This window comes from Panthera leo, chromosome D4 (assembly GCF_018350215.1).
Source record: "Panthera leo isolate Ple1 chromosome D4, P.leo_Ple1_pat1.1, whole genome shotgun sequence".
Classification (NCBI taxonomy): domain Eukaryota; kingdom Metazoa; phylum Chordata; class Mammalia; order Carnivora; family Felidae; genus Panthera; species Panthera leo.
Window position 1 is genome coordinate 71,617,851 of NC_056691.1, and position 23,504 is coordinate 71,641,354.

A 23,504-nucleotide genomic window follows, 5' to 3' on the forward strand; every position below is an offset into this window, starting at 1 on the left:
ATGCCTATGCTACATAAACCTTTCTTCTCTCTATTCAGACTGGTCTCACACAAGCTTCTGCTAAGAATCCAACCATTCCTTTATATACCAGCATACCTGACAAGTCATTTCACCAACCTTCCTTTGCCCCATGGAAATGACCATGCCTTATCCTATTCCTACCATTTCAGTGGAAAAACAGTGTGTCATCTAAAGGAAAATATCACATATTCCATTTAGAATTAGTCTAAGGTGAGGTTCTAAACTTGCCAATATAGTGATGGCATCTAGTAAGTGTTAGGAGAGAAAACTTACATCAGACAACATTCCAAAAGAACACTCACTGTGACAAAGGAAACTGCAGCCGGGTCCTGGTATTGAACCAATAGTGTCTCTACCGGGAGCTGTATTTTGGGGCGGCTTTTTATACGCTTATTCAGATGGACCAACAGTTCCATTACCTAAGATACAGAAAGATATGAATTGAAATTATTGATACCTTTGAAACAAATTCATTTTTCCAACATTACTTAATTTGATGAATAGCAGCTACTTTGTTCTTTTAAAGGACATAAATGTAACATTCCAGAAAGGGAATTTACAATATCAAGGTCCTGTTCCAAAATGCTGTGCCCCCCAAGGCTGGGATCCCAGCTGAGCCTATACTGAGGCACTATTCCCCAAAAGACCTGCAAATAAATGATTGTAACACCCTACACCACGGACTGAACATTTGTGTCTCCCTAAAACTCATCTGTTGAAGCCCTAATCCCCAGTTTTCTGGTTTTAGGAGGTACTTAGAGTTGGCTAACATCATGGGGGTGGGGTCCCCCCCAATGAGATTGGTGTCCTAACAAGGGGATGAAGGGATTAGAGTCCTCTCTCTTTCTTCCCCTCTTGAGCATGCAGCAAGGAGGCTGCCTCTGTCAACCAGGAAGGTCCCTCCACAAGGAGACAGACCTGCTGGCACCCTGACCTCAGACTCACAGCCTCCAGAACTGGGAGAAATAAAGTGCTGTTTAAGTCACCCAGTCTGTGGTATTCTGTTACAGCAGTCAAATGGACTGACATACACTGTGAACATGACAAAAAGAGAAATAGACAAGATACTGTGAGTTTCCTGAAAAGAAAAACTCTGCCAAATCAAGGAGGACTTAGAGAGGAAGTCACAGGAACACTAAATGCTGACAACCAGATGAATTTCCAAGAAGAGAATCAGTTACAAGAACAGAGGTCCAAAAGAATGTAGCACAATCTGACATGCAGATTGATGAGGATAAAAGTAGGGCCTAGATTATAAAACGACTCAGGTAAAATGCTAGATAGAGAACTTTTACTTTATTCTGAAGATCATCTGATTCTACTAAAGAGCTTTAAGTAATAACAAGCTTTCTGCCCTTCAAGTGGGGAAAGAGCAGAAAGAGAAGTCTGCAAGTCAATAGTCCCTGTGGGTGGAAAGCAAAAAAAAAAAAAAAAAAAGAAAGAAAAAAAAAGAGACTTGTGTCAAATGGCCCCGATCTTACTCTAACAATGAAATTATCTTGCTAAGAGAGAAGTAAGAAACTGAGCACTGAAAAATAACATTTTTAGAAAGTCTCACCTAAGAAAGACTCAAAGAGTTAAGGTATCTATTCTGGAGGACCAGGCCCACACTACTCTCCATCATTTCTGAAATTTGTGCTCCAGCCTCAAGGCAAGTATTAAAGGGAGTTGTAGGACTTCTCCCAGCAGCAACAAAAGTTCCAATGAATCTAGAGCAATAATGAAATATGAATTTTAAGAAAAACAACATCAGGGCACCTGGGTGACTCAGTTGGTTAAGCATCTGGTTTCGGCTCAGGTCATGATCTCACAGTTCATGGGTCGAAGTCCCACATCAGGCTCTGTGCTGACAGCTCTGAGCCTGGAGCCTGCTTCAAATTCTGTCTCCCTCTCTCTCTGCCCCTCCCCTGCTCGCAGTCTGTCTCTCCCTCTCAAAAATAAACATTTTTTAAAAATTATATTTAAAAAATGACAACAAATCTATAATCTATGTCCGTTTAATGAATGACAATAATGAAATACGAGACATTCATCAAGCAGTTTCTACACAGAACACACTTGTGCACAGCACTCTGCATTTCCCATCTGATTCTCACAACAACCAGAGAAGTGGTATTCTCATTCCCATTTCACAGGTGAGGAAGCAGAGGCTCAGGGAACTGAAGTAACCTGTCCAAGGAGATACTGAGCCACTAAGTGGCACAGTCAGGATGTGACTCCAGAGCCCATCTGTTTAACCCCTCCCAACACTGCCAGTTGAGCTCAATTCATCTAAAGTGCCTGTCTCCACGAGACATCCTTGGGACCACTGATACCTTACAGAGACCTAGAAACATGCATTACCACACATATTTCATCCAAACTTCCTAGCTGTCCAGACCTGTGATACAGCTAACCAACAAGGAAAAGAAACAGCAGGAAGCAGCCTAAAAGCAATAGCCCTCTTCTGGCAATCTAATCTAGGCTGTTTCCTAGAAGGACTCTTGGGAAATCATTATTAGTGACAGACAATCATGTCCACAATCACGCACTCTTTACAAAAAAATTTTAATGTTTATTTTATTTTTGAGAGAAAGAGACAGAGAGGGAGCAACAGAGAGAAAGGGAAACAGAGGATCTGAGGTAGGCTCCAAGTTGACAGCAGAGAGCCCGATGCGGGGCTTAAACCCACCAACCATGAGGTCATGACCCGAGCCAACGTCAGATGCTTAACTGACTGAGCCACCCAGGCACCCTGCACTTTCTTTTTTTATCTTTTCTTTTTACTTTAAATGAATTAATGACTAATTTTCTTCTAACAATATCATCATCTTAAATATTGGTTAATTTCCTGTTTAGTTATCCACTATCTGAAATCTTCTATAAACCCATAAAAATTAAAAAAACCAACTGAGCCAGTCCTTCCCCGAGGCCAACTAGGTAACAGTTAACCTATCAGTAAACCTACAGAATCACTAGCCTTGGGTATATAGTGTCCTGTGCATACCAATTCTTATTACTCATTCATTTATATTCATTTATTCATTAATAACTTTTAACTGAAGTATAACATATGGCTAAAGTGCACAATTGAAAGGGCACAGCCCAAAGAGTAGGCATGGCCCAACTTCATAGAGTAAACACATCAGAAGCATAAAAACCCTGTATCCCATGCCCCTCCACTCACCAACCCCTCTTTCCCAAAAGTAACCACTGTCCTGAGTTCAAACACCATGTTTAAATTTATGTAAATGGAACACATAGGGTGAACCCATGTGTCTGAATATGCTTTATTCTATACCATATATGAGATTCACTCATGTTGTCGCTCAGAGCTGCAGTTCACCTTCATTGCTCTGGTAAGAAAATACCACAACTAGGGGTGCGCGGGTAGCTCAGTCAGTTAAGCATCTGACTTCAGCTCCGGTCATGATTGCACAGTTCATGAGTTCAAGCCCTGCATCGGGCTCGGTGCTGACAGCTCAGAGCCTGGAGCCAGCTTCGAATTCTGTGTCTCCCTCTTTCTCTACCCCTCCCCCACTCGCACTCAGTCTCTTTCAAAAAGAAACATTAAAAAAAATTAAAAAAAAAAAAAAAAAAAAAAAGAGTGGCACCTGGGTGGCTCAGTCGGTTGAGCGTCCAACTTCAGCTCAGGTCATGATCTCACAGTCTGTGAGTTTGAGCCCCGAGTCGGGCTCTATGCTGACAGCTCAGAGCCCGGAGCCTGCTTTGGATTCTGTTTCTCCCTCTCTGCCTGCCCCTCCCCCCGCTCATGATCTGTCTCTGTCTCAAAAATAAATATAAACATTTAAAAAAAATTTTTTTTAAAAGAAAGAAAACACCACAATTTATCTACTCTCCTATTGATAGACATTAGATAATTTCCAATTTGGCCTAGTATGAATAATGCTGCTATGAACATTCTTAGATATGCTTTTAGTGCACATATATACATAGTGCTGTTATATATAAACTTAGGACTGAGTTTATATATAACTTGCTTGTTATGACCATGCTTGGTCATGGAGTATGCATATGATCGGCTTCAGAATATTTCCAAACAGTTTCCCAAAGTGGTTATACTCATTTACACTCCTACCAGCAATCTGTGAGAGTTCCAGTACAACCTTGTTCCAGTACAACCTTGGTATGGTCAGTCTTTAATTTTTAGCTATTCCAATGAGTTTAAACATAAATTTGGCTATAAAGCAGAACCTACATAACAAAACTCATTTTCCTTAAAATAGCAAATGTACTCTAAGGACATGTCACTAGAAATCTAAAACTTTAATTTCTCTTTCATTCAGTTTATCCACAAATTACCAGCTACCTTGCAGGATATCCTGGTTGAATCGAATGTGCATCACAAAACATAGAAAGGAATCCCAAAATTACACAACTGAAAGTCAATACAAGTTTTCATCAATCACAAAATTTCACATATTAAAATTATTTATGCATGAACTTTCAAATCGCTGCCCACTGGAATCACTGTTTCCTCTCCCCAGTGCCTGACCTCCTATCACTCCTAACATTAGATGCAGCGGGTGGTCCTCAGCTCCCTGAAGGCATCATACTCTGTTCCCACTCAGAATGCCTGCACAGGGCCTTCATGTCTTCAACGGTCTCCCCATCTCTCTGTCTGGCTACACACTACACAGCCCTTCCTAATGCCCCACATTCTGTTTAAATCAAGTCCTCAAACATATTCTTTCATAGAATGCTTTTCTTTTTTTTTTTTTAGTATTTTTTTAATGTTAAGAGAGAGAGACAGAGAGACAGAGCATGAGTTGGGGAGTGGCAGAGAGAGAGGGAGACACGGAATCTGAAGCAGGCTCCAGGCTGTCAACAGAATCCGATATGGGACTCAAACCCATGAACAGTGAGATCATGACCTGAGCCAAATTCAGATGCATCACCCAGGCGCCCCTTGCCTGTTTAATACTGGTCTTCCCAACTACATGTTTCTTTCATTCACTATGTCTCTAACACTTGGCATATACGGTAGAAGGCACCTGGTAAGGATTTGCCAAATGAATAACGAGACTGATGGAGCTAAATAAGAAAGCAGAAACCAACTCATGAAGTGCCTTTTATCATACCTTGCTATGCTGAGGGTAACAGAAGGCCACAGAAGAGTTTTAAATAGGACAGTGACAGGATCAAATACATATTTATCTCAGCAAGGCAGTGTTAACAACAGGCATGTCAAATACATGACAAGAATGCCCTATTCCTTCCTGCAAACATAACGGACATTCTTAAAGATACTCTTTCTCCAATGAACCCAAATTGGGTCTCAGAATCCCTCTTAGGGCAGACCTCCAAGAACCCATTGCCAATCAATCAAAGCGGCCCAAGGGATGAAACCCGATGACAGCTCAAAGACCTGAAGATCTAGCATAAATACACCAGAAGACTGAACTATTTTAAAAATGAAGGGGGCAAATGTTCCCTGTAGAACATTTAGGTTAAAAAAATCTTGAGGGGTGCCTGGCTGGCTCAGTCAGTACAGCATGTGACTCTTGATCTCAGGATTGTAAGTTCAAGCCCCACACTGGGTGTGCAGATTACTTAAAAATTAAAATCTTAAAAAAAGAAAGAAAGAAAGAAAGAAAGAAAGAAAGAAAGAAAGAAAGAAAGAAAGAAAGAAAATCTTGCTATGATGGCTACCCAACTTTTGGTACCAATACTTTACAGAATCCTAAAACAGGAGCTACACAACAATACCCTGGTGTTTAAAACAACTATTTTGCTTAATTTTAATGAAGGTTTTATTCACAGCCACTGATTAAAGAACAATTTTGGCCCATTCCCCCCTTTCATACTGGAATCAAGAGCATGGATTTTAGACCAAGCCCCCACATATTTTAGAATAATTATCTCAATTATTTCACTGCACTGATGCCAGTGTACAGGTGAAACTAAATGCAGCTGTGCTTAGCATACAAAAGCTATTTTAAATCACGTAAGCTGGTCCCAGACTTACTTTCCATTTTGAAAGGCCAGATTTGGATCATGAACCTAGATTTCAATAATGGGAACAGAAAACTCACTTCCTATATATACCATTTACCCATCATGTAATTCCCACCACTGTCCCAACATGCATACCTTTTTACGTACTCCTTCTTGGGTGCTGGACAGCTTGAGCAAAACAGGAGGAAGGAATTTAGATATAATATTCTGTAACTGTTCATCTGTTTCAGCATGGCCAAGTCGTAAAAAGACCCGTTCAAGCTGATCTATAAGAAGAAAAAAAGAAGAACTTAACAAAACAAACACAACCAAAACTAAGTATTTTCATAGCTTAACCCTTTTTCTGTACTGGAGGATCCTTCAGTCATAATTAACCACAACTGGTAGGTAGATGACTCTGACCCAGCTGGGAAACACTAAAAAGGTTTACCAGCTAATTATACTTTCTTACAACTGTCCCCGGTCATTTAACCTCTAGAAGGAGGAAAAACAAAGCCAAGAATAACAAAAGTCTCTCCTATATACAAAGTTACTCCTTCTTTCTAAAGGATTTGTATACTGAAAAGAATACAAAATTTTTGAAGAAATGTTCTAGACTTAGCCAGCAGAGGGAAACAGGAGAACTTTAATCAGATACCAGGGATAATATATATTTGGTGAAACCATCTTACTGATGATGCAGTTTCTCCAAAGACAGCACCACTGCCCATTATTGTGTTGGCATTACCTAACCAGAATGTGAGAGACCATTTGCAACCATGAAAGTCACTGTGAGAGAAACACGTTAAAAAAAAAAAATACCAAGGGGACGCTCTCAGAAAAACCCAGGCTGTGACAAAGTACTGAACAAGTAACCAGTACAGTACAAGGTGGAGGAGGAATAGTGACAGGGGAACCTACCAACTGCAAACGACTGGATATCTGATTTTAAGGAATTCACTGTTAATTTTTTAGGTGTAATAATGGGAATGTGGTTTATGTTTGTTTTTAAAGGTTCTTCTAAAAATTACCAGTGGTGATTAAGGGGACTTCTAGGGGGCTAGAAATGTCCTGCATCTCATTCCAGGTGATGGTTACAGAAATATATACATTGATAAAAATTCACCAAGCTCTACAATTTCATACTTTCTACTGTATTATACCTCAATTTAAAATTTTTATTTAAGAGAGTCCTTATTTTTTCAGAGATCAAGACTGAAACATCCAGATAAAATAACATAGTTGACAGGATTTACTTGAAATAACCAGGGGCATACTGGAAATTTGCTAAGAAAGAAATTTCAGATGTTCTCACCACACACGCACACGCACACACACACACACACACACGTAACTACATGAGAAGATATGTTAATTCCAATAATCATTTCACATGTACATGTATATCAAATCATGTTGTATACCTTAATACAAAAATAAATAAATAAAGTAACAGCCTCATTTTAGTACTCATAAAAAATAATAATTGGGGGCAGAGGGGTGAGGAAAATGAGGAGAAGCCATATAAATGAAACCAAGATTGGTCACTAACTGATAACTGTACAAGCTGAATGATACTAAGAATTTACATTTTTGCATATGTTTGAAATTTTCCATAATAATTTTTTTAAATACACACACACACACACACACACACACACACACACAAAGAGAACCTAGAGGCAATGACACCCTGGCAGCAGCAAGCACACCTTGCACCCAAATCTTGGTTTTTAAACACCATTCTTCAAAAAAAGGAACCAGGCTCTTTGAAAAAATGGCTAATTCCAGGGCTGGAGCAGTGAAAAAAAGCATGATGAACCTGAAGTATCTTGTAACATTAGGAAGAAAACGAGGCCTGGAACATATCAAAGGTCTACAGGAACCACCCCAAAAGAGTTCCAATATGGCCAAAGCTGAATAATTTGAAGAACAAAATAAATAACACAGTATTGTATTAAACCCAAAGCATAAATTAAATGTACGTGAATCCATATGATATAAATGATTAAATGATTAAATTCACTGAGGAAAAGAAACACGACTTTCTTATAAAATAATTCCAAACAATTTATGTGTAGATACTTCCCCCTGCCGGAGGTACAGCTTAATTTCTGCCTCCACCCTCTTCGAGAGGGTAGACTAGATTTAGTGACTTGCTTCCAAAGAACAGAATAAGGAAAGAGGAAAATTACAGTGGAAACACTTGATAAATATTATCTTAACTGAGTGATGAAAGTTAACAACATGAGTGATGTCACATGGATATCACAATCCCTGATATGATGTGACATGAAAGGCATTTCACCTCTGTGATGTTCTTTCAAAAACCCAAACTCTCCATCTAATTATCAGTAAAACAACAGAAAAACCCAGGTTGGAAAACCTTCTATAGGACACCCGGCCAGTACTGCACAAGACTTTCAAGATCATGAAAAATAAGGAAAGCCTAAGAAACTGTCACAGACCAGAGGAGACTGGGGAGACAGGACAACTAAACAGTGTGGTCCCTGGGTACGATCCTGGAACAGAAAGAGGACATTAATGGGGAAAAGTGGTGAAATCCAAATAAAGTCTCAAGTTTAGCTTTTAAAATGACTAACAAAGGAAGAAAAGAGTAAGGAAGAAGGAAGCAAGGAAAGGCAGGCAGGATGACTGTGAAATAAGCAGACTAGATGATTCTATGCAGTGAAAGGAGTTCGTAGGAACAGGGAGCTCACTCCGCATATTTGTGCCAGTTACAGGAGGCTCTGCCTGGCACCTTACAGACCAGGGTCAGAAGAAACTGCCCGCAGAGTTTAGCTACAGAAACTGCGGAAAAACTGTTCTGTGGAAGAAGGCAGAAAGTTCAATTCTTCCTAACAAACTGACCTGGAGAATCTGGACCAAAGGCTTAAAAAACCAAGCGATATCTGGTCTCCTTCATTTTTCACATAACCATTTGGTTTCTTCCTATGTACTCCCAGTATAGTGCCTTAAACTTCCCTCTCTTCCTCACTAGAATAGAAAATGGAGCTTCCTAAATGCAATAAAATTATTTATGATGGCAACGTGGGAATGCCAAAAACAGCCCCAAACATCCTGTGGGGTCCCTCCAAAACAGGCCAAGTGCACCTGAGGAAGAGTAAAAGCCTCCTACAGCCTTTGGGATCGGTGTTAACACCTGTATGTCATCTGTAGCTACACACCACACTTTAAATAAAAGGGAATTAATCATGTTCAAGCTTTATGAAAATAAATGTAAATAAGTGCTGATATAGTCAAGAACGAAATTTATCAACCTGTCAAAGTTAAGAAAATAAAAAGTAAAGGTTTAGCAATAGTATGGTCCCTGAATCCTGTTTTTAGAGGCACAGAAGGAATGTGAACTCTGTGCCCTTACCCTCAACCCTGGAAACAACCTCAAGAAAGTAAATTAGGCCTGGGACCCAAAAAGTGTCTATTCAGAAACAAGAAGGATTGTAACCAAAAGTTCTGAAACTTCAAAAGGAATCCAAAACTTAAGTTCATCTTTCACACAGACTCAGTCTTTAGTTGCAGGAAATGAGATCCTTCAGGTCACCGCAACAGTATCTGAGGTAAGACAAATACTACTTCCAAGTCAGAAGCAAGTTCCATCCTCTCCAGTTACATTACATATTGTATACAAACTCATCCAAATTGTTTTCACTTATGAAGAAATTAAAGAACTGCCATAACCTCAGATAATCACTGTGAAATGTGGAGAACAGCTTATGCACTAGTATTTCCTGTTCATACATTCGTGTTACTTTAACCTAAAAACTGGAATATGGCATACAGGATTTTACAGTTTGCCCTCTTTTTTTCCTTTTGATTAACACAAATCCTTTACTAGAAACCTTTGGAGCAATATATGTCTCAGAACTTTTCAGATTTTAGAATGATAATATAGTGACATAGTGTATATACTGTATTTCAAATAACCCTACCCATCCAGTGGGTTCTAGAGCAGTACCTACAACCAAATACATTCATATTCTGTAATAAAACACACACTCATACTCAGTGGGATAATCAAAGATTATAAGGAACCGTATATCCATTCAGGTCAGGTTTTAAATACCAAAGAACACTAAAATGTTTGGCTATGTATAAAACTTTATCTTTCTGTAGCACTAAATAAAAATCTAATTGATAATGGCTACATGGCAACTATGTCTATAGATACAGTAATGTAATTAACTAACACTCTATTTGTGCGATTACCAGTTTTATAGTACCACAAACAATACTCCAGAGAACATTCCTACCCATACATCTGTGCACTTGCACAGGTTTCGGTAAGCTAAAACATTAGCGACAGAACTGCTAAGTCAAAGGGTAGGAGTGTCGTCGGGTTTACCAGATTTTGGAAAAATACCCTGTGCTACTGACTAATGTATAGAAATGTTGAATTGCGGGGCGCCTGAGTGGCTCAGTTGGCTGAGTGTCCGACTTCGGCTCAGGTCATGATCTCGCGGCCAGTGAGTTCAAGCCCCGTGTCGGGCTCTGTGCTGACAGCTCAGAGACTGGAGCCTGTTTCAGATTCTGTGTCTCCCTCTCTCTCTGACCCTCCTCCGTTCATACTCTGTCTCTCTCTCTGTCTCAAAAATAAACATTAAAAAAAATTTTTAAAAAAAGAAGTGTTGAATTGCTATATTGTACACCTGAAATTAATATAACACTGTACATTAACTATACTTGAAATAAAATTTAAAACAATTTAAAAAGAAAATTTTGTGCTAATTTATACCACCAGCAACGTATGTAAGTTGCAATTTCCCTATGCTCACTCCTATACTGAGTAATCAACTTTACAAAGATTATAAGTAGTCAATCTTAGCTGTATATGGTAGATGAAAAAAGATCACTCTGTTGTCTTAATTCATACGTATTTTATCACTAAGGTAAAGTATCTTTTCAAATATTTATTGGTCTTTTGAAATATCTTCTTCAGCAAATTACTCATTATTCTTTTGAGTTGATGACTTGTAAAAGCTTTTATATATTGGGGAAAAAATCTCCTCCATTCTCCCACACATCATAAATACTTTTTTCCTAGTATGCCTGTGACTCTATAGCACTTGCTTTTCATATCTAGGTTCTTAAATATAAATTTACCTTTCCTTCCTTTTATGGCTTTGGAGCTTCTAGTCATACTTAGAAATGCCTTTTTTACTCCAAGATTATAAAAAATAGTATATTCTGCAGAAAAGTGTTAACAGAGCAGGCCTGAGACTGCTATCCTTAGAAATGCCTGCCTGCCAGGCTGGCCCTTGACTGAGCATTTGGAAATGGGTTTCAGGACAGTTCCCTCCATTCCTAGAACGGATAAGAGTGGCTCACTGTGCCTAAACCCTTCACACAAACAATATGGTTTATGCCAAACACCTGCTTTCTTTCTTGAAATCTGGAATTTTGGTACGTGTTAGGCAGAAGATGCCAACATGACCCAGCACTGATTAAAAGCTCTTGGCACTGAGGGGTGCCTAGATGCCTGTCAGTAGAACATACAACTCTGGATCACGGGGTTGTGAGTTCGAGCCCCATGTGTAGCAAGGAGTTTATATAAAACAAAAATACATAAATACATTACATACACACATATATACATAAACAACAAATAAAAACCCTCAGCACAGAGTCTCTAAAGAGCATCCCTGGTGGACAACATGTCACACATGTTGTCACAACTCATTGCTAGAGGGGTTTAAGCACATCCTTTGGGGCTCCCCAGAAAAGGCTGTTGGAAGCCTGTACCTGGTTTCCTCTGGACTTTGCTCCATGTGCCTTTTCCCTTTGCTGATTTTGCTTTGTGTCCTTTCACTGTAATAAATCTTAAACATGAATACAAATATATGCTGAGTCCTGTGAATTCTCCTAACAAATCACTGAAGCTGGGGTGGCCTTGGAGACCTCTGACACATATATTTATCTATGTTTTCTTCCTGGCCTTATGATTTTGCTTTTTTCATTCAAGTCTTTAATCGAGCTTGAATTTTTTTTTTTGGGGGGGGGGTAGCACATGGATGTAAGAAATCTAGTCTTTCTTGTTTTTGAAACCTAGTCTTTTTGTGTGTGTTTTTTTAAGGTTTTAGTTTTATGTTTGAGAGAGAGAAAGAGAACAGGCAGAGGAGGGGCAGAGAGAGCGGGGGACAGAGGATCCCAAGCAGGCTCTGTGCTGACAGCAGCAAGCCTGATGCGGAGCTCAGACTCAGGAACCGTGAGATCATGACCTGAGCCGAAGTTGGACGCTCAACCAACGGAGCCACCCAGGTGCCCCCTTTCTGTGGGTTTTTAAAATCTTTTTCAATGTAAATTAAACACTTACAAAAATGCACAAAATATAAGTGTACAGTTTAATGAATTATTATAAACACCCATGAAACTATCACCCTGAAACCTGTACTACAAAGAAAGATTTCTACAGAATTCACAGCTGGAGAGGACTGAAAGACTAGCATAAAAAACAGTGGGTTTTAGGGACTCACCCAAGTTCACAGAGGTAATTAGCAGCAGCACAAGAACTAGAATGAGGTGTTCTGACCTTCAGTCGAAAAAACCTTGCCTATACTGTGCAACTGTCTGCAACAATAGTCCCATTTTCTAAAAGGACCTATGCTACATATACTACATCATACACAGGGAGCCCTGTTTAAGAGCATCACAAGAAGATCATGAGACTTTGTCTCATTCAAGTGGTAGTTAAGACAATATGGAACCATGTACAAATTCAAAGGTCAAAAAGCAACACGAGAAAGGGGCGTCTGGGTGTTCAGTTGGTTGAGCAACCAACTCTTGATTTCAACTCAGGTCATAACCCTGAGGTCATGGGGTCAAGCTCCACATCAGGCTCCATGCTCAGCAAGTGTGGAGCCTACTTAAGATTCTCTCTCCCTCTTTCCCTCCCCCACTCACACACGAGCCTTGTTTCTCTCTAAAAAAAAAGAAAGGAAAAAAACACTAGAGAAAGCTCAACACTATAAATCAGAAGCTAATACCAAATGTGTCAAGGTGCAATTCACCCTTCCTCTTTCTCCCAGCTCATCTAAATTCTCTCCTCTTTCAAGGCCCAGTACCCTCCTATTTCCACTGTGAAGCACTAACTACTCTGGCTAGATCAGTCATGCACCCTTTCAAATATTTACTGAAACCTCAGTCTGTGTCAGAGCTTAGTGGCCATGGAAAAAACAGAGTTAAGAAGGAAAAGGCAAGGATGTAGCACAGGATTACCACACTTGGATATGCTAGTTGCATGCTGAAAGAACATAATAGAAGGTCAGAGACAGATTGCTCAAGAAAACAGCATTTAGGGGCACCTGGGTGGCTCAGTCTGTTAAATGTCCAACTTTGGTTCAGGTCATGATCTCACGGTTCACAAGTTCAAGCTCCACATCAGGCTCTGCACCTACAGTGTGGAGCCCGCTTGTGGAGCCTGCTTGGGATTCTCTGTCTCCCTCTCCCTCTGCCCATGTCCCTCTCGCTCACACTCTCTCAAAATAAATAAACCTTAAACAAAAAGATTTTTTAAAAGACAATAGCATTTAAGGATAAAGGAAAGAGAATCCAAAAAAGGAAATGATAGGCAGTATATAAAAATAAGGAGAAAACTGAGTATTGCATCTAAAGAACTAGGGAAAGAAAAAGCAAACTAGTCAATGAAAACTGGAAAAAAATTGTCTACCCATACAGAAAAGAAATAACCTAAAAATCCCTTGCAGGTAGATTAATGACATGTACAAAGTAAGATTTTAAAGATTTTTAATTTTTTTTAATGTTTGTTTATTTTTGTGAGAGAGTGACAGAGCATGAGTGGGGGAGAGGCAGAGATACAGGGAGACACAGAATCCGAAAGCAAGCTCCAGGCTCTGAGCTATCAGCCCAGAGCCCTACACGAGGCTCAAACTCCTGAACCATGAGCTCATGACCTGAACCAACGTCGGATACTTAACCGACTGGGCCACCCAGGTGCCCCAGGATTTTAAAGATTTTAAAATAAAACTGAGAAGGGATAATTAAAACTCACACACAAAACATAAAAGACTAATCGGTTAAGATTTTAAAATATCAGAAAACACACCATAAAATAAGAAGATACGTTATAAATAATGATGTTTTTAAATGAAAAGGACTTGAATACAGAATGAAACATGCAAATCAAGAAAAAGCAAATTAATCCAAAATTTTCAAATAAAAAAGGATATAAGCAAGCAATTCAGAGATGAGACCCACAGACTAAATAACACATATAAAGATGTTCAATTACACTTGTCAGAAGTATGCAAAATTAACACAGTAAGATACAGTATCGTATTTTTCACATCAGAAAACTTTGCAAATCTAACTACCAATCTAACTACCAATTGTTGGCAAAACCTGGAAACAAACCAAGAGATACTTGAGTTCACTGTTAATGAGGTGTACACCCATACAATCTCTGAAAACAAATTTCTAGCAATTCTACTCCAGGGTAACAAACCCTAAGGAAGTTCTGCTCAAAGTAAGCCAGCTGCAAACTGTCACCAGTCAGAAAAAAATAAGGAACACTCTTCCTTCATCCTATCTTACTAAGATAAGAAATGTTAAGTAAAATAACAATGATAGTTAATTTACATTCTTCCACAGTTCCCTATTTGCAAAAAATAATTCTCCCACCCTCAGACCATACTTTGTGTATCACCGCCCTGGAGAAAAACTCTCCGAGGGAAAGATAAGCACAAGGAACACCAGAATTTTAAAGCTTAAAATGCACCTTAAAGAATATGGAAAAATGAAAATAAGAACATTTACTGGTGGGAATGCAAAATGGTTCAGTCACTTTGGAAGACAGTTTGGAGGCTCCTTATAAAAATAACAGTCCAGGGCGCCTGGGTGACTCAATCGGTTAAAGGTCGACTTCAGCTCAAGTCCTAATCTCGTCGTCCATGAGTTCAAGACCTGCATTGAGCTCTGTGCTGACAGCTCAGAGCCTGGAGCTTGCTTCGGATTCTGTGTCTCCCTCTCTCTCTGCCCCTCCCCTGCTCACACTCTGTCTCTGTCTTTGAAAAATGAATAAACCTTAAAAAAAATTTTTTTAACTAACTTAACTAACTAACTAACTAACTAACTAACTAACTAACTAACAGTCCCGGGTGTCTGGTGGCTCAGTTGGTTAAGCATCTAACTCTTGATATCAGCTCAGGTCATAATCTAGAGGTTGTGAGATCGAGCCCGGTGTCAGGCTCCACACTTAACGATTCTCTCTCTCCCTCTCTCTCTGCCCCTCCCCCACCTGCATGCATGCATTCTCTCTCAAAATAAATAAATAAACAACAAAAACTAAATATAGTCTTACCGTATGATCCAGCAATTGCACTCCTTGGTATTTACCCAAAGGAGCTGCAAACTTATGTCCATACAAAGACCTGGACAGGGATGTTTACAGCAGCTTTATTCATAACTGCTAACACTTAAAAGCTCTTCAGTAGGTGAGTAGCCCCAACCAAGATGTCCTTCAGTAGGTGAGTGGATAAGTAAACTGGTACAAACAATATTTTTCAGTGCCAAAAAGAAATGGTATTAAAATCATGGCTATGTGTCCAAACACACAGAATATAGGACACCAAGAGTGAACTGTAATATAAACCATGGACTTCAAGTGATTACGTATCAATGTAGTTTATCCTTGGTTCAAAAACGCACCATGTTGGTGAGTGATGGTGATGGGGGAGGCCGTGTAATTTGCGTAATTGTGGGGGAGGGATGGGAGCCAAGGGCTTATGTGGGAAATCTCTGTGCTTTCTTCTCAGAGGAGGAGAAACCTAAACCTAAATCTGCTAAGAATTAAAATTAAAAAAAAGTCTTTCTAAAAAAAACTTATTTTGAAAAAATAATTTCAAAAACACTGAAATTCTTCAATCCCAAAACAAAAAACAATTTCCAGCTTAGTTTATGTCTACTATTCCATTCACATAGGAAAAAATAAATATACTGATTTACTCTTCATTAAATAATTCTTTAATCCATATTATTCACCTGCCTTTCATTTCTCTATGTAAAGACAAAGAAAAGGGCCCTTCCTTCCTTCTACCCCCACCTAAAGCAGAAATAACCAGTAAAGGTTCAAGGACTTCACTTCAATGTTATCCACCAGTAGCCACTGATATTTCTGAAAACGTGTTAATTATTCCTGACAAATCTATCTACACAAATCACTCATTCTCTGGATTACGCCAAAAAATACAACTTTGACTTCTGAGTTAAGGAAGAAAGGCAACTTTTCCATCGGATTAGAAAAGGTAAATACTGGTTTGTCACTTACATCATCAGTTAGAGAAAAAAAGTTAAAAAAAAAAAAAAAAAAAAAAACAGCAATACATCTGTTTCCTCAGATGTATCATCTTTTCATAACAACTTGAACGTCAAAACATTCCTTACAAAGTATGCAAAGCAAGCATATACCATCAAAAAGAATAGGAAAAGTTACTAAATTTAAGGTAATGGTTATCTCCATGTGGTAGAATTTCAGAGGATTCTTTTTTGGCTTAATTTTATGTCATTACTATCTTACTTCATGAGCATGAATCACTTGTATGAACCAGAAAGAGAAAACAGTTATTTCAGGGTAACAGGTTTAGGAATGTTTTTAAAGTTGCTTAAGTTTTCTATAAAGAACATTATTTTTTCTGAATGTGAAAGTAAATTTTAAATTATAAATCATAAATTGGGTTAGCGGAAGCTGTGACTGAAACGGAAATCTGAAAATACCTAGACCACTTGCTGCACCAAAAATCAATTAATACTCTACAGCTACAAGATATTTTGAGAAAGAGCTGTCAAGTTACCATAGAAATATACTAAACTATAATGGAATAATATCACAAGGAAATATCCTTCCTAATAGTATTTATTTTCTTCTGATTAATACATGTATATCCGCACAGTCACAAAGCAGTTTCACATGGCCTTTTGAGCCTCAAAAAACACTGTGAGGTGGACAACTGTTGCCTGCATTTATAATTAAAAAAACAGGCTCTGGATCTGATTTGCCAAAGGTCATCATCATCAATCTAATAAGACAAAGAATCGTAAGCTGAACCTCAAGAGATCTTTACCCTCCAAGAACACACTAGAATGCAGTACCTCCCTCTAAAATACCATTTAGTGAAGGGAGTATTAGTTCCAACTTACAAATGAAGAAACAGTCTAAAATTTATTAAGAATGTTGATCGCAGCACCTGGGTCGCTCAGTTAAGTGTCCAACTCTTGATTTCGGATCAGGTCATGATCTCACGGTGAGTTCGAGCCCCACATCCAGCTCAACGCTCAGCACAAAGTCTGCCTGGGATTCTCAAGTCCTCCCTCTCTCTCTCTGCCCACTCCCTCCCCCTCCGCCCCTTGCATGCACACGCTCTCTTTCTCTCTCTCAAAATAAACACATAAATTTTTTAAAAAATATTTTAAAATATTTACAAAAAAAAAAAAAAAAAAAAGAATGTTGATCAGAACTGTAGTAAGTGGCAGGGCTAGGGCTCAAACTCCAAGCCAGTCCAACTCCAAACACAATGCTCATGCCTGCATGTTAAATTGCAGCACTGATGAAGCAGAGAAAGTGGATGGAAATGATACAAAGGCTTACTAGACATGGGTCTGGCTCAATTCATACCTTCCACAGCAATTCAGAATTGGCACCATAAAGTCAAGCCACCCTTGAGTGCTTGGGCCTATGAGAATAAGCCAGTGGATATGGCATGGGCATCTTTAGCCTATCCTTTGGAACACAAAATCAGAAGTCTGGTCTGAAGAAAGAATGGTCACAGAGGCACAGACAGCATCTGGAAGAAGTGGATGATTTCTAGTTCTTGAAGGCCCCTCTTACTTCCATAAAACTCCCTGATTCCTTATAGTAAGAACCCTGTTTTTGCTTAAGCCAGCTTACAACTGGGTCCAAATACAAATGGAAGGTCTTTGTCAAAGGGGCACTGGGGGACAAGGAAGAAGTACTTCCTTCATAAAAGCACATTAAAAAAATTAGCAGCTAGCACAAGCCTAGTGTGAATAATTAGATCAGAGAGGGAGTCCTTTCTAAGAGTGGGCCAATCTAGCCCCAAAAGAACCTTCTCAACCATGTACCCCATTACTCCCCAACAGCCACCCAAATTGCAATCGTTTAAGTGCGCCATGTTTTCCTGCCCAATTATTTGGTCAACCAAGTCCCCCAATCAGGAATACTCTCCCAACCTCTCCTATCTCTCCATCTCCACACAGCCAAATCCTCCCATTCAAGGTCCAGCTCAAATATTCCATGATCCACAACTTGTACGTACCATTTGGGCCCTACAAACTCTCACAGACCTCTTCTACATCTCTCCTGGCACTCACTGTCTTTTGCTATACGTTATGTAACTGCCCAATCTTCTCTTCCCTAAACCAAAGCAGTTCTTCTAGGTGCGATTTCAATCTGATTCCACCTGACTACCCACTCATACACTCTGTCCTTCTATAGAACTCCTCAGGTTGAGAAACTGTGACCTAACTTTCTTGGTGTCCCGGCACTTAATTCAGGCCCTTGCAGAGAGTAATTGCTCAAATACCTGTTGAATGCATGAAATATTAATTCCTCATGCATTAAAAAAGTCATTTAGAAGTTTATACATTTAATGTCTAGCAAGAGAAAGGAGGGGATTGGCAGCAATTTATAGTATCTGACATCAGAATTTCCGGAAAAGGGGACTATATGTATTTTAATACAACGACAAGTGCTTAAGGTTACAAAAAAAAAAAAGAAAAAAGAAAAAAGAAAAAAAGAAAGGTGGGTTAAATTCCAGAAGGTCTGATTGTGTGGCAGCACTGGTCTGCTCCAAATCAGGAATGATGTAGTAGTTACTACAGAGAGGAGAGGAAAAGAGAAAAAGATGGAGAGGGAGGAAGGACCAGTGAAAGAACAGGAAGTCCAGCACTCTACAGCAAGGCCTTTCCCCATGACTCACATCTTCTAGAGTTAACTTAAATTACTGAAATGCTTGCGAAAGTGGATTGTGTGGTGTGTGTGTGTGTGTGTGTGTGTGTGTGTGTGTGTGCACGTGTGCACACACATGCGTGTATATAAAACCAGTGAAAACAGGTAGGTTTCATGTCCAAGCTTACATGAGTGGAACCAAAATAATCATTTTCAGAAATGGGAACCTAACAGCTAAGAAAAGCGTAAGTATACGACATGTACAAAAATAGGATGTGATGGGGCAGGGGGATGCGGTAGTGAAGGAAGGATGACCACCTCTGGACTTTGACGACTTCTGCAGTTAGGAGTCTGAGACTAAAACTACGATGAGGACAGGGAAATACAAATCAAAACCACACTCAGATATCACCTCACGCCAGTCAGAGTGGCGAAAATGAACAAATCAGGAGACTATAGATGCTGGAGAGGATGTGGAGAAACGGGAACCCTCTTGCACTGTTGGTGGGAATGCAAATTGGTGCAGCCACTCTGGAAAACGGTGTGGAGGTTCCTCAAAACATTAAAAATAGACCTACCCTATGACCCAGCAATAGCACTGCTAGGAATTTATCCAAGGGATACAGGAGTACTGATGCATAGGGGCACCTGTACCCCAATGTTTATAGCGGCACTCTCAACAATAGCCAAATTATGGAAAGAGCCTAAATGTCCATCAACTGATGAATGGATAAAGAAATTGTGGTTTATATACACAATGGAATACTACGTGGCAATGAGAAAAAATGAAATATGGCCTTTTGTAGCAACATGGATGGAACTGGAGAGTGTGATGCTAAGTGAAATAAGCCATACAGAGAAAGACAGATACCATATGGTTTCACTCTTATGTGGATCCTGAGAAACTTAACAGAAGACCATGGGGGAGGGGAAGGGGGGAAAAAAAAGGAGGTTAGAGTGGGAGAGAGTCAAAGCATAAGAGACTCTTAAAAACTGAGAACAAACTGAGGGTTGATGGGGGGGTGGGAGGGAGGGGAGGGTGGGTGATGGGTATTGAGGAGGGCATCTTTTGGGATGAGCACTGGGTGTTGTATGGAGACCAATTTGACAATAAACTTCATATATTGAAAAAAATAAAAAAATAAAAAATAAAAAAATAAAACTATGATGAGGAAGGAAAGCCTAACTGCCATCTAGATTTTATATGTAATAATCTTTTCAGGTAGATCAATCCTGTGAAGTATAAATCTAACCAAATACTAACTGATAAAGTCCACATCATCTATTAATTTCTATATGCCATTTTAATTCACCAAATGCGACTCTAATACTTGACCAAATCCAAATGAGGCCAGCAAGAAGTAATGCTTTCAATTTTGATCTCTACTCCTAGGTTTTTAAAAAGATGTTTGCCCTCATTCTCTACCTTTAAAAAAACATATTAAATGCAAACGTACTTAAAAGGAGAATGTCAGGGAGCACCTGGGTGACTCAGTCCGTTAAGTGTCCGACTCTTGATTTGGGCTCAGGTCATGCTCTCATGGTTGGTGAGTCCGAGTTCCATGTTGGGCAGTGCGGAGCCTGCTTGGGATTCCTCTCTGTCACTCTCTCTGCCCCTCCCCGCCTCAAAATAAATAAATATACTTAAAATTTTTTTAAATTAAAAGGAGAACGTCAGGAAGTCCAGTAGTAAACACCAATAAAGGTCAGGTGGTGGGGAGAGGACCCATTCCATCATGGCTGCTGCAAGAGTTGCCTCCTTCCAGCCAGGGCAGCCCCAAGGGGTGACAGATGTAAATCTCTGCAAGCAACAAGGTTCAGAGCAAAAGGTTCCTGCTGACACAGTCCCTGCTGGTACCCCTTACCCCCAAACTAAGGCAATCAGACAGACCATCTTCCTGTCCCCTAGCCCACCAGTCTTACCCCCCAGGGCCCAGGCAGATAGTGCAATATTGAAAGCCTTGCACCAGGATGCACTATGGACTACATTCTGAGCAGGAAAGGGAAAAGGAGTCTTCCTTCTCCTGCCACTTCAGAAGTCCTAGCCACCTGCATATGACGTCAGGCTACTTTAACCCAGCATAGCCCAAAGCAAGGCTACCCCCTCTTGCTCTCACATACACATTCTACTACCCCCTACACACACACACACACACACACACACACACACACACACAGAGAGGGAGGGAAGGAAGAAGTGACTAGGTTAGCTTGGCAGGGTTGGGCCAAGTGATGAGACAGAAGCCCTCATCTATTACCTAGATTTAATGAATAAGTGTCAGATTCTAGATGCACTAAGCTCCACAACCACTCCCACCTCCCAAGGAAGTCCTTTCCCCCAGAAACAGCAGCTGGCAGGTGTCCACTTAGAAATCAGTGTTAGTAAACTGATGAACAGAAAGATTAGTTCAGCTTATGAAAGCCAGCTTAGAGGAGACAATATACCATGCAAGAGGTCAAACTACATAAAAGTCAAATATGTGACAGTGAAGATCCACCCAAAGCAGCTAATTACTTAGGATGATGCTCATTTGGATGTGTAAACACTAGAATATTCCTCATTTAAGTCACTATTTAAATTCCAGCATTTGTGGTATACTGCTTGCCTTCAGTAGATCATTAATTTCATTAACATATCTGTCACAGGCCCAAAAACACTGACAGAGAAAGAATCTAGGAGCAAATGAACAATGTCCCCATTTCTCTTCTACAATTCCTCCAACCTCCCAATTTTCCATTTCTCTAAAATGGAACGAAGATAGCAAAAATAAACCAAAGTTTACTCTGAAGTTGAACTTTGATTTATAAAATATTCCATGCATTCTATCCCTCAAAATTCCACCTAAATGAATTCAGACATCATACACATCATCAGCAATATACATACTGAAAAACAGAATGCACTGGGGGAAGGGGAATGCAATAGAAGACAGCAACAAAATGAACTTTGAGTTGAAGCCACAAAATCCCAGGTACTCACTGGATATTGAGCTCATGAGATCAGAGAGTTGCAATGTGAACATACAGAGTTTCAATCAAAGGACTATCCAATATCATCCAAGGACACTGACACCATACGTATTCAGCCTCAGAATGAAGTAGAATTAAGTGGCTTTTCTATCACAGTAGATGTCAAAAAGGCAGAATTAGGAATATCCAATTACTATCATGACGCCATTTTTAACGCCTTTTTTTTTTTTTTTTTTTTTTTTTTTTTTTTAACAAATAAAACAATTAACTCCAGGATAATATTCCTGCAGCATGTAAAATCATCTTTTGTGGCTGTGGCAGACAATACCACTTGTAAACGAACACTCATAGATTTTTCCTTGTGCACACAGCTAAGCAATGTCTTCAAGTTTTATCTTTTTTCTCTCTCTTGCTGATTTTTTAAATTTATGTTTGTGCAATGACAGAGAATAGAGGCTTCAGGAATATATAAACTAACATGAACTTCACCAACTCTCTTAAGATAGCTAGAAAAGGAGAAAAACCCATGAAGATCTTGGCAGGAAAATGCTACTTGATAACCTATGCATTTTTAAATGCTACTACAAAAAAATGCACACATCCTAAGGAACTAAGGAACTACTAACCTCTACAATCAATGTGATACATGGTTTATCCAGTCTTGACAAAAATCCTCTGGATCACCAGTGGTACGTTCATCCACTCGTACACATGCAATTGTATAAAGAATCTATTATTTAGAACACCAGGAAAGAAAACAATTAAAAGATTTATACTCACAGCTACCATTAAGAAAACAAAAAAGCACTTTTCATTTCTATGCTAAGATCTAATTTGATGCCCTGCTTTGTAAATTCAAAATGAGGAGGAAAAAAATTACAGTGATTATCAAATTGGAGGAGTAAGGAATATGTCCACAAACAAAATTTATTGTATAGAGGTAATAGGCGAATACTTTAAAAAAAAATACACTGGTAATTATTCACAGAAGACTAAAAAAACTGGAATACCAATACAACATTTATTTTATCATATATGTATATGTGTACATATACATATAAATCATCAGCATACAAAGCCTTACATTAAAATTAGAAGAAAGTGTAATTATATAACATTTTTACAAGATGAGTATTAGTAGGTACACATTATTAGTACATTACAACTGAGGATGTAAGTGGTTAATATTCATAACCCTGGGAACCTCTGCCCTCTCTCAGCACTCCTGATCCCCTTCCCTGGTTCTTCTTTGTCTTCTTCTCACCCCTACATATAGCACCAGACAGCTGTCCTCAGGACAATGTGTCCATTCCCATGACTCTACCATCACCCCCACACTCTACCAAGCTTCAGAAACCTAAGTTCTTATACACAGGAATCCACATGCCTAGCACCATGCCCAGTTCTTAATATGTATTATCTCTTCCCCCTCTTATAACAACTCTGTGAAATAGATTTTGTTATTAACCCATTTTACAGATGAGAAAACCAAAGCCCAGAAGTTAGGTCCTCTGTTCAAGGACATTAATCGAATGCAGGAGAGCCAGGATTCAAAACCATCTCTGACTCCAACACCAGATGTTTTTGTTACTGTTGAAAACTGTCTCCCTAAACAACATAACATGGGCGCCCCAGTAAC

The 23,504-nt window shown here is 39.3% G+C and overlaps 1 protein-coding gene across 4 annotated transcripts in view; it reads right to left on the reverse strand.

The window, feature by feature from the left end:
- ECPAS (Ecm29 proteasome adaptor and scaffold) overlaps nt 1–23,504 on the reverse strand; it is a 103,287-nt gene that overhangs the window by 72,628 nt on the left and 7,155 nt on the right. For 2 of the 4 annotated variants that reach the window (XM_042914135.1, XM_042914136.1), the window contains exons 2-3: nt 6,115–6,245; nt 324–440 (exon numbers count right to left, since the gene is read on the reverse strand). In XM_042914135.1, the coding sequence (XP_042770069.1) occupies nt 324–440; nt 6,115–6,245 (248 nt within the window). Of the gene's footprint in view, nt 1–323; nt 441–6,114; nt 6,246–22,491; nt 22,648–23,504 lie in introns of those variants that run through there. The other 2 variants (XM_042914134.1, XM_042914133.1) reach the window with 2 other exon arrangements.